General features: G+C 38.1%; 1 protein-coding gene across 1 annotated transcript in view; it reads right to left on the bottom strand.

The window, feature by feature from the left end:
- Positions 1–12,506, bottom strand: part of Tnks (tankyrase) — a 157,969-nt gene that overhangs the window by 50,706 nt on the left and 94,757 nt on the right. The window contains exons 6-10 of the mRNA XM_041673586.1: positions 7,938–8,032; positions 6,258–6,324; positions 5,782–5,968; positions 1,820–1,941; positions 321–412 (exon numbers count right to left, since the gene is read on the bottom strand). Coding sequence (XP_041529520.1) covers positions 321–412; positions 1,820–1,941; positions 5,782–5,968; positions 6,258–6,324; positions 7,938–8,032 — 563 coding nt within the window. The remainder of the gene's footprint in view (positions 1–320; positions 413–1,819; positions 1,942–5,781; positions 5,969–6,257; positions 6,325–7,937; positions 8,033–12,506) is intronic.

Here is a 12,506-nt window from a genome sequence, read left to right as displayed (position 1 = left end):
TGTAACAACAATCAATAGCTAATGGTTGCTGACAGAGGGGAGTCATTTTCTTTAGTGGTGTAGCCACTGCTAAGTTGCCTATGCTCATTCAAGCAACCCTAATTAAACTTAGTCAGAGAAAATCAAAACCCAAACAAACAGGACAAAAATGAGACATGAATCTAGGAAGGGACTTGTTGGGTAGAAGGGGTTCAGAGTGGGAAGGTGTGGAGTGGGCAATGGTGGGGCTGAAAAGGACCAAATTACATTACACACATATATGAAATCGTCCAGTGAAAGAGAAGGAAAACGTTGGTCTGCTCTTTTGTAACTATACTTACTCCTTGTTCTTTTCGTTGACATTGGCTCCTTTCCTAAGTAGCAGTTCTGCCACTTGCTTTCTTTTGGGATGCAAGGAGGCCACAGCACAGTGCTGTAACACAAACAAAATTCAGCTTAAGAAGAGCAAACTTCCATTTAAACATGAATTCCTGAATGAAATTGCAGCTGGGAGCTATTTGCAACATTGTAATCTCAAAATACATCATGACATAATGATGCATTTTACTCTATGGAGATGGTCAATATTCCCTTTAAACATATTGGGAGCGCAAACTAAGTAAAATTATATTCTCAATTAAGCATTAAAGATACTTCATTTCTTTTTCTTCAGACAATACTACTAAGCATATATTGTATTGAAAGCGTTAGAACAACACTTTTTCAGAGCTGTGGAAATCTATACAAATGACTCGGGCCTTCCCTGGTCTATCAGCCACAGAAGTCAGTGTTTCTTCATTACTCCAACAGGAGGATAAGCTGATCTGCTCAGTCATTGGTGAAAACATGTGACCTTAAAGCAATTTAAAGGAAACAATACTCTCAGAAACTTCACATTTTATCCTCGTAACTATATAACCTTTTTATTTTGCTCCATTTTACATTGATGACTGTATTAACATTTTAAAAACTAAAACCACTCACAGTTGAGTAGAGTGACTACCCTAGAACAGCAGGACAAGCCCCTCATGGTGCTGGGGATTATACTCTGTGGCTCTTGGTGTCCTGGCCTAGCATCTGTAGACTGAAGTTATTTGAACTGGGTTTGATGGTTTTCAATTTAAGTTGGCCCATTTCAGTTTGGCTAATCTTTTAATGGTTTTCAGCAAAATGGACTAAATGGTCTTTCTGAGCCACACAGGTTTAAGGAAGTTAAATGAAGCATATTCACCAGTCTATGCTATATCTGAAGCTGGGGGCCGACACTAACCAGACTAACGCCTGTGCCTTAATGTGTTTAATAACACAAAAATAAGTGTATCTTTCTGAAAGAGTAGGAGGAGGAAAAAAAAGGATAGTTTCAAAGGTAATTTATACAGTCAGGAACAGAGAGATCAGATGGAACATTTCCTTATATGAACATACTCTGTTATTTGAATGCAATTACACCAAAGGAAAACGCATATATCTATGAAACCCTATTAATTCTAGAGAAAACAGATTTAATATTTATCTAGTAAGCATACTTCTAAAGAGAAGATTCTATCAGATCACACTTTGCATTATAATGAAAGCACCGAGTACAAAAGTAATTTGTCACAATAAGCTTGTGTGAACACAAGAGATAAAACAAGTCTATTCATGGCTGAGCAAATATCTAGTCCCTCACTCACAAAGAATCATGACCGAACCAAAGTCAAAAATCAGTGCAACCAACATTAAAATGCAAATTGCTGGCATTTCAGAGAGCAAGCCACTTTCAGGTTTTCGAAATGAAAAGCATTATTTAATGCTGCACCACCGTTACTGACCTAGGGACCTATGGGTAGTGCCATCTTACCAGTGCTGTTTCATGAGACTGTGGCTGCTTGAAATTGATGATTTCCAAAGCAAGTGTTTTCTTAACTTTCGCCAGGTCTGCTTCTCTGGCTGCTTGCAGTAAAGAATGGCCTTTAAACTCATCTGCCAATGAAATAACAGTTATTAAATAAAAATGGCTATTAAATAAAAATGACAATTTTATAAGTTATAATCAATGCTGGAAATTATAATTTGCAATCCTGTAGGTTTGCACTTGGAAGGCTGAGGCATGAAGATTACAAATTCAAGGCTAGACTGGCCTGCAAAGCGTTTGAGACCAGTTGTGTGAGAATGTCTCAAAAGGCCAGTACACACACAAATACAAAAAACAAACAAAACCCCTCAAAATTGTAAGTGGGGAAATAATTAACTTTGCATTCATCTCGATTTTACTTAAAATAGCGGTATAAAATCATAAAAATATAAGGAATGCAGTACAGGTAAAGGAAAAGTTTTGAACTCTAAATACTCCGAAAGGAGCCTTTTATACTCTCAGAGCTGATGGGGAGTCACACACTAAAGCATGCACTTCAGCAGCTGAATCACTAGTGCATACACACTGGTGTGCTCTGCAGCTCTCCCACATAACACAGACCCTTATAGTCTGTCAAGGAAGACAGGAGGGGCCTACTTCCTTTTTTTTTTTAATTTTTTATTGAGAAAAAGAAAAAAAAGGTTTCTCTCCCCATCTCCCCTTACCCCCATCCCACCCCGGGGGCCTACTTCTTACACCATATTGTTCTTGCTACTCTTGCTGCCATCAGAATAAAATGCAAGTCACAGAACAGAAAATGGTATTTAGAGAAATAGTCAAAATATTAACAGTACTTATGTCTTGACAGAGAATTGAAATGTTTGAGACCTGCCAGAATTAGAAATTTTTCAAAGAACAATAACTACATAAGAATAATTTTAGATTTTTATTTTCTATTTTACAAATTTGGTTTTATTTTATTAACAAAGCTGAAAATCATTCTGTGAATGAAGTCTGGCACCAATACACAACCACTTCAGCTGTTCTAACGTCTGAACCTATGCGTCTGCATGATACTGTGCTGTTTCTTCTTTCCTGTGAGGGCCCCACCACATTTCCCTCTCTAAAGACAGAGGAATGTACACAGACACCTGTTCAAATACACCACATGCCTTATGGACCACCAGTCACTCTTGAAGGCCTCGGTTTAGATGCTTTGGACACGTCTTCCAATATATTTGCCTTCCCTGAATGCTTTCATTTAGGGTCACAGCAGTTGTGGTCAGCCTAGAACCCCTGCTATGTTTATCCTTCACTGTCTTATCATGTAGCAAAGTTTGGCACATAGTAGGCTCTCAATAAATATTAGTTGTTATTAATAAGTTGTGGTTAGTTCAGATAATAAACCATTTTCTAGACGACCTTTTATTTAACATTTCTTTTTTGAAAAAGTGTGTGTTTGTGCTCATGCACGCCACAGGATATGTATAGCAATCAAAGGACAACTTTTAGGAGTTGATTTTCTTTGTCCAAAGTCTGTTCTGAGGAATCAAACACACATCATCAGGTTTATGTGGTAAGTACTCTTACTGGCTGAATCATCTTGCAGCCCTATTCATGGTTCTTTAACATTTGTAAATTTCTCAATATGAGACTTTAAAATTTTTGGAACAAAACACAAGGTAATATAACTGAGACGATAAAGTAAACCAGCAAATATCAATAGCAAAATTAGATGTTGTGATTTCAATACTATAAGTAGGGGCTAATAAAGTTAGGGAATCACAGGTAGGTGTGTAAAGGGCAGGATCCTGGCAACTACAAAGGAGCAGATGCATTCAGAAATGGGAGCAAGCAAACTGTAGAGCTTTGCTAGAATAAGCAGTGGAGAAACTGAAGCTGAAGGCAAGTGACACTGTCTTTAATGAAAAGCATTCTACAAACACCAACATGAAAAAGGCAGTTTGGCATTTTCCTATCATATAGTGAGAAATTGTGGTGCAAAAGAAAATAGCAAATTTATGGAAAATGTAAATATTAACACTGGAGTACTAAGGAAAGCAAGAGTTGTGGCACAGTAATACAAGTAAAGGCATGCTATTTCCTACACAAAATAGTCCTTATCTTTGCTCTTAGAAAAATCATAAGATCTCTGAACATATTGGTTTTGAAATTTAAAATATTTTATTGAGGAATAGTTATGATTAAAAAGCAATAACCCAGGAAGTAGAATGTCTACCAACTATGTAATTCTAAAATTTTAAATGCAAAAGGCTAAAAAAGAATTTTTTGTCAGGCAGTGGTGGCACACGCCTTTAATCCCAGCACTCGGGAGGCAGAGGCAGGAGGATCTCTGTGAGTTTGAGGCCAGCCTGCTCTACAAGAGCTAGTTCCAGGACAGGCTCCAAAGCTACAGAGAAACCCTGTCTTGAAAAAAACAATAACAAAAAACAACAAAAAGATTTTAATTTTAAAGTTTTATTTTTATTATTTTTGATTATGTGTGTTTGCGTCCATGTATGGGATGCTCATGGGGACCAGAGATATTGGATCCCCTGGAGCTGAAGTCCTAGTGATTGTGAGGCCACTCCACAGTTGTGAACAGTCCCACATGGGTGCTGAGAACCAAATCTGGGTCCTCTGCATGAGTAGGAAACACTCTGAACGCCTGGACCTTCCACCCTGCCCAGTTCAGGTGTTTGCTTTGAGAACATCAAAGATATACAGTTTAAAAGATGCTAAATCTACTACTAACACTAACATGGAAACCTGTTATTTTTCATCTTTATAAAATGTCTAGAAGTTTGCCTTTCTAAATATATCTCAAGAATAAAATTCAAACTACCTCATTTATTTGGTTTTCCAAAAAGAATAAATAAAATCAAGAAAGGGGATAAGTATGCAGAATAATGTGGTTGTTATGAATAATAATGGCATAGTGTAAGCATTATTTTTTTCCTGTATAATTTCTTCTTTGGGCTGTGTGTGTGGTGTATGTATACCTAAGTATGTATGGAGGCCAGGTGAAGGTGTCCTAATCCTCTGAGGAAGGGGTTCTTCCATGAACCCAGAGCTAGAGCTCACGGTAGCCCTCCCCATGCCTAGGCTGGCAGTCAGAAAGCTGGAGATAGTCCTGTCTCTTTCCCTTACAGCTGGGGATTACAGGCACATGTGAAATGTGACTGGCTTGTCATGTGAGGAGGACCAACATTCAGTTCCTCATGAATGCACTGCAAGCACTCTTAACCACTGAGCCACCTCTCCAGCCTCCTGTATAATTTTCTTTAAATTCTGTAATCTGAATGCCAACTACAAAGCATTCAGTAGATCCCGGTAGAATCTTATTTAATAAGAACTGTTATTGAGAAGGTTTCAAACAGCTAAGAAACTGCTCCCTGTAAAAAGCATACAAATTTACGTAAATGTTAAGGTCTACAATAGAATAAGACAACCTAATAAAGCAGACTGTCTACACTTCTAATAAGACTCCTAATTTGTAAAAGGGTTGAGAGCAGAAGAAAAGGACAATGATGACATAAGGATAAATATGAGCCATCACATAAACTAAAGAAAGTAAATTAACAAACAGAAAACACAATCCCAAAAAACCCAAAGCAAAACCAAACCAAATCAAACCAAACCAAACCAAAGCAAAGCAAACCAAACCAAACCAGGAACCTTGACAAATTAATTAGAATTGGGCTTAAAAAAACATGTCTGCAAACATGTATGTATGGAGTATATATATGTGTGTTGTTCATATGTTTATAAGTATGTGTAACATACGTGTATGTATTAATGCTCTTGTGGAATACATGAAGCAAAGCATATGATAAGAAATGAATATGATGAACTAGTCCACATGTAAGAAGGGGAGGACATTGGTTAAAACACAGCCTGGTAATGAAGCAGAACTAAGACAGTCTCACTTATGCTAGCAAGATTAGGCTTAGGACACAAACACTTACAAGTCAGTCTTTCCCGGAGCTCAGGAGTTGGAGCCATATCAATAGCACTTTTGCCATGGCAGTTGACCAAGGTAGGATCTGCACCATGGCTAAGTAACAAAGAACAGACTTCTACACGGTTCTTGGAAGCAGCTTCATGTAGTGGAGTGAACTGCCACAGATCCATAGCATTAACACAGGCTCCATGCTGAATTAGGAAAAGCCCGACATTAGTAACCATTTATATGAGGGAAGCAAACTCAGAAAATGAATTTCACTGAAAATTTCAGCTATAACTTTTGGAATGTAAGAGTTTTAAGTACAGCTTTTAAAAAAGTTTAAGTTGAATTTTCTAAGTTTCTAAGCAATGGAAATATTTTTTATATTTTATCTTATTGTCCTAAGAATAATACTTGTTTAAAAAAATCCACAAAGTATAAACAACCTATAAAAACAAGAGGCAGGCCAATACTGTTCAATCTTTGGATCTTTCTTACCTTCAGGAGCAGCTCTGTGACCTCATAGTGTCCATACGAGCATGCATTGTGAAGAGGTACAAGTCCGCTAGATGAAAAGAGGAAATTGAAACACTAAAATTCCAAACAATCATCCGATTGTGAACTGCTAAAACAAATCTAATAAACTATTTTTAAAAAGCATTTTAAGAATTTATGGAAAGAACTCAAAGCACAGCTTATATCACACCTTTATTATCTATCTGTGGTCTTTATGCACAATTCATAAAAATAACGAAAACTCCCAATCAGAAGAATTAAAGGAAAGACTAAGGCACTAATAAACAAGTATCAGTATGTAACAGGCATGGTTACTGGCAGGGAACTAATAGTCCTACTTTAGTCCACTGTCGTGATACTTTTCAGAATAAGAAATATCCAAATTATTAAAGCTTCCCTATCAGATTGCCCTTTCTGATTGAGTTTAGAAGCCACTCTTTTCTGGTGTGTGCTTCTCAATGGCTGCCTATTGTACACCCATCTGTTTTTAGATATGCACGAGGAAACAGGTTTACAGGGGCACTGGGCACTTGTGCCCCACTCTTTCAGGACACATGATTCACAGGAGGCATAAACTTGACAAGCAAGAAAAAGACAGCATGGGAAGGGGCTGACCTGAAATGGATGGATTCTCCTCCTTGTAACTGTCTCAAGTACTGAGTTCATTTCTATGCTTCCTGACATGAATGTGAGCTGAATGAAAGAAGTCTCTCTCTAGGGCATTTGTTCTTTATGTTGTCAATCACAGAAGTTTAACATCATCTGCCTCACCTGGGTAGAGTCAATTATCCTTGGCATCTTAAGGCCAGATAATGAGAAATGTTAGCTTTTCATATAGGACAGAAAGCAAATGTTCATAGGTTGTTTGAAACTAGAAGGAAACCGGTAATCTTCCAATATTTATCAATTCATAAAAAATGACACTTTGTTCCTAGCCATTACTTTACTAGGCCAATCAGTTTATAATTAATGTAGACCTCTGTGTGATTTCTTTGGGACTTAACGACTGCGGGAACCGGGCAGGACAGAAACCTCAGTCAACATTACTTCCTGTACCAATGTTTATCAAGAGCATCCAGATTGAATTAGTTTAAGTGGATCAAAGGAAAATCCAGCTTAAAAAAAATTACTCATTAGTACAGTTTATTAATAAGAGGAAATTCTCTTAATAGCTACTATGCTAGATAATCACAATTTTCAGTACTTTTAAATTGTTCTGAAATGCAGTTTAAGAGATAAAACTGACTATAATTGTGAAAAATAATTTTAAATAAAATTGCAATAAAATTAAATTGGTGTAACAAACGGTTGTGGGAAGTCTATAGTATATACATAAAATAACATCTGACATCAAGTCAAAGAACATTATTTTTCAATTTATTATTATTCTATGTGTATGGTATTTGCATGTTTATGTACCGGGTGTCCACAGATGCTAAAAGAGGGCACTGAATCCTGTGGAACGGGAGTTAGACATAGGTGTGAGCAACCCTGTGTGTGCTAGGAATGAAACCTAGCCAGTGCTCTTAACTACTGAGCTTTCTCTTTCCAACCCCAGCTGAACATTCATAATGAGTTAAAACCTTCAGACTATCAAAAGATGAAAACAGCATAATCATCCATCCATGAAATCCTTAAAAGGCAACAAATGGCTGCACCTACCCTTTGTCTTTTGCATGAACATCAGCACCATGCTGGAGAAGCAGCTGAACTATCCGAACTCTGTTGTAGCCTGCTGCCAGGTGTAAAGGAGTAGACTGGAAAGGAGAAAGAAGAGCTCGTCATCTCTTCAGGTTTTGGTTTCAAGATGGCCTTGGTCCCCACTCGGTTTATAATTCCCTTTCCAGTGTTATCTGCAATGGCTTTATTCTGGTCTGTCCACATCAAAACTCATGTCACTCGTAAGTGTATCCAGGTGCTAGGGCCTTCAAGCGAGGGTACTGCTTTTCTCCAGGAAGTGAGTTAGGGCTCTGGAGGCACTGGGCTGATTTCACAAAAAGGAACTTTTGCGAAGCAAGTCCTGCTTTGGCTTGCTCTCTTGTTCTCTCCCTGTGTGACCTTGCCCTCTCCTCCTGGTCTGCTTCACTTCTCTGTCACACATTCACTCACTCATTCCTGCCATGATGAAGCAAGGGGTCCTTGCCAGACGCTGGCAACATGCCATCTGGATCTTCCAGTCACAAGAGTTACAAGATGTTTCTTTAAACATCCCTCAGATCAGTTTATAGCAGCATGAGGCTAACAACCTCATCCATGTCCCTACTGTGCCTCAAGGGCTTCAATAATCAAGCTCTCCTGCAAGTCCTGTGTTCCTTCCTTCCTTCCTTCCTTCCTTCCTTCCTTCCTTCCTTCCTTTCCAGCATGAACCATTCTTGTTATGCTAATTTAAAGTCAGTCCCAATAACTGGACACATAAAGACCTGACTTTCAAACTTTGATGGAAAAGACTGAGCAGCATCCATGAAGAGCTATTTGAAGACACTCTAGTGGAATCCAAAAAGACAGCACACTTCACCATTCCTTATGACTTCTAGCAGTAAGGCAAAACTCCACTGTTCCATTGGCTGCCCACTATACACGGCTTCTGAATCGGGAAGCTTCCTCCAGAGACAGTCCTACTATGGAAGATTGCTCAGTAAGCTAGCAAGCTGTTATTTGGCAAACCTGACATTTAATATTTTGTGGAAAAGGTGGTAATTTAATTGACTATGAGCAAAAACAATTTTCCTTTTTTGCTTTTTTTTCCAGTATAAATCAAAAGGCTTTATTTCATATTAAAAAAAATAACAGAAAACTATACGGGTTTATAAGTCAGGCTGGGTGGAGGGGCTTCACTGGGAAGGGGAGAGGGTGTGGTCAGAGCTCAGCTCAAGGGCGTGGCCTAAGGAGGCACAATCTGGCCTCGAACTAGTGAGCCTACTGCCTCTGCCTCCTTCAGCAAATCCTACCGGCGAGCGCCACCACAACCGGCTCGATTTTCCTTTTTTATAATGCTCTTTACTCAACTTTATTTGCTCCTAGTTGACTCAATACTTCCCATTTCCAAAAATGAACACATTTCTAAATAACAATATATACACTTATTTTAAATGTTTATGCAAACAGTCAAAATGTAAGAAAAATCAGCTTCCTACTTCTCAGATTTTTTTTTTTTTTTTTTGGTTTTTTTCGAGACAGGGTTTCTCTGTGGCTTTGGAGCTTGTCCTGGAACTAGCTCTGTAGACCAGGCTGACTTCTCAGATTTTTAAAAAAATTCTTTGAGTAAAATTATATTTTGAAAGTGGTAATATGCTTAGTTTACAAATAGTTGAAACAGTTATGAAGCTCAGATAAATGAGGAGGCTCTGTAATTGATCAGGTTAAAAAAATAAGAGGATGCCTGATATAAACTGTGAAAAAATAGAGTTAAGGAATTTCAAAAGTTTTTACAAATTGCTAACACTGGTACCTTGACTCAGGAAGACAGTGAAAAAATGCCCGTGTCCAGTTTGGAAAGAACCATTAGAGAAGGAAGCAGAGCCAAAGTGGCAATGGACAGAACTGGGGGCTAAGGTTATTGAATTTATAAAGCTCCTGCATGTTACAGTGTCATTTTATGATATGCTTTGAATGTGGATAGCATCATTTTCATCAGTTGACATCTGGACTGGTGCAAGGAGAATGAGCTGAGCACAGGCATGCATGCATTCCGTCTGCAGAGTAGATGTGACCAGCTGCTGTTTCAAATTCCCACCACCCCGACTTCACAATGATGGACTGTACCCTGGAATTGTGAGCTAAATGAACCCCTTCCTCACCTATTATGTTGCATTTGTCAGGCTATGTTATAGCAACAGGAACTCAAACTAAGATGGTCATGACCCTGACATTTAACCATGGGCAGTGTGGTATTCGATGTATTTTCCAGGGAAGACTGAAGCCATAACTATGAAGCTCTGGTGTAAGTCACCAGAGAGTCGTCTAATTCATAATGCATATACAGGGCTTTTATTTTCTTTAAGATGAAAATTCATTGTGGCTGATATAAATCCCCTGTAATTTCTCAAGCAATGGTGACCAACTTGTTTTGGTCTGTCCAGGACATTTCCTGGCTCCAGGAAACTCACTGTTGTCAGGACTCCAGGCAGATTTAATACTGGTCAAATTTCTTAGTGTTAAGAGTTACCAAAGTCAGAAAGAGTTTGTTTGTGTATGTGTGCGTGCGCGTGTATACACACGTGTGCATCCTTACATGCATGTGCATTCCCAGGAAGACCTAGTACTTTAGTACATTAGAAGACTACTACGAAGAGTTAGTTCAAGACAATGAAGGCTACCCATTTTGTCATCGACTGCCTTATTTCTTCCAGGCACGGCCTCTCTTAGCTCCATATACTTCACAATATAGGACGCTATTTAAGTTCTTCCTCCAGATTCTTGCTCTACAGTTTCAACTACAAAATGATTCTGTAAAATAGTTTCATAATTTTTCAACATACAAATACGAAACTTCTTCACTAAAAACAAGTTTAGAGAAATTATTAAACACCAGTGCATTAATTTCCCATATTTTAATAGTCACTAGTTAATATGACATTGTTCCATGAACTTCTGTCATCTCTCTTGACTACATCTCTTCCCTACCTCCAAAAGTATTCTAAAAGCAAATTCTTTCAGACTTCCAAGTTACTATCAAACCCAACAAAATAGATCTCATAATCCAATGTTGATGTCAATATCCCGCTTTTATGGATGTTCCTATAAAACTGCAACAATCAAGGTTAATATAATTGGTTACTGTATCTTGTAAATTTCTCAAATTCAAAACAGTTTTCATGCACCCTGATGAAATACGAATTCCAATTGGTCTTAATAATAAAAACCCAGAGTCAGCTATGAGGGGCTGAAAGCTGAGAGATCAGAGAAGCAGTGTAGCCAGCCACTAGAGAGACCTTTGACCTCTACTGAATCCTCAGACTGAAGGGGTGATCCTTATTTTAGACAAAACAAGGGGAGAGAGGAATATAAGGTAGGAGGAGACAGGAGCTCAGATGTAGTTTGAGGTTTTGTAGAGATAGCATTTAGTCTGAGGATTTGTAGAGACAGGATCACCCCTTTGGTCTGAGCACTGGTGGAGGTAAGAACTCTCTACTGGGTGGCCACACTGCTTCTCTGATATTTCACCTTTCATCTCCTAATATCTGTTTCCATGTTTTTATTATTAAGACCAATTAGAATTTGTGCTACACCCTGATTTTTGCTGTTGTTAAAATAGTGTCCCACTGAAGAAAATGCCTTTAGTCTGTCTCCTTCCCAAAGTAACTAGCTTGTGGTTACACCTATGTTGCTTATAAACTAGGACTTCACTTTCTTCCTTCAAATGAACATCTAACTTTTCTCCCCATTACTACACAGTTTACAGACAACCAGCACCTCTCCCCTATTACTACACAAGTACCCCAGCAGGGAACAGAGTAAGGCTAAGTATTTCTGTTAGTGGCAAGACTGTTAAGTGTGTCCTCAGTTTTGCAACCATATTTCTATCACTCTATGAGTCTAGATACTGTCTTACTTTTAAACTCTGTCTTAGAGAAGCTGCATATAAATATAAACAAACACAAAGCCTAAAAATTCAACTTTTTTGATCTATAAAAGCCATGCCTTTCTTTAAGTATGGCTTCTAATGTGAAAATATTAAGTATTTTCTCAATTTTAACTGGTCTCAAATTATCAGTTTCTTTATATGAATCATTCTCTTCAGGGTAGAACCGCTTTAAATGTACAGATTAACATAATCTCTCCAAAAATGCAAGCAGTGAGGAAACCATGTTTGTGCTCCTCTGCAGGTCAGCACGCCCCTTTCCCAGAGGAGTCACAGGTACAGCTGCTCAAGGGTTCTTGGAGCTTTCCTGTGAACATGATGGTGTGTTTGCTCTTCCTAGAGTCCGTCTAGTTGCTGCTTCTGTCACACCAATAGGACCGCATTATAGCCTTCTGCGATTTGACTTTTTTCTTTCTAATGTTATCATAGAAAAGTCTGTCTTATTCTTTGTAATGGCTATACAGTATTTCTATTGTGTGGCTGTACCATGATTATTTATTCACTGCCTATAAATGAGTATTTGAGTATTTCAATTCTTGCTCTATTTTATCAAAGTCTATCTCATTTGGACCTATTATTTGGTTAAAATAGATTTGTGTTTCCCTGATACAAATACAATACTACACCAGCTATTAAGTCAAAACTCCTAG

This window comes from Microtus oregoni, unplaced genomic scaffold, assembly GCF_018167655.1.
Source record: "Microtus oregoni isolate MIOR12 unplaced genomic scaffold, Mior012 000024F_ref0000369, whole genome shotgun sequence".
Classification (NCBI taxonomy): domain Eukaryota; kingdom Metazoa; phylum Chordata; class Mammalia; order Rodentia; family Cricetidae; genus Microtus; species Microtus oregoni.
This window is presented reverse-complemented; position numbering and strand designations above follow the sequence as displayed.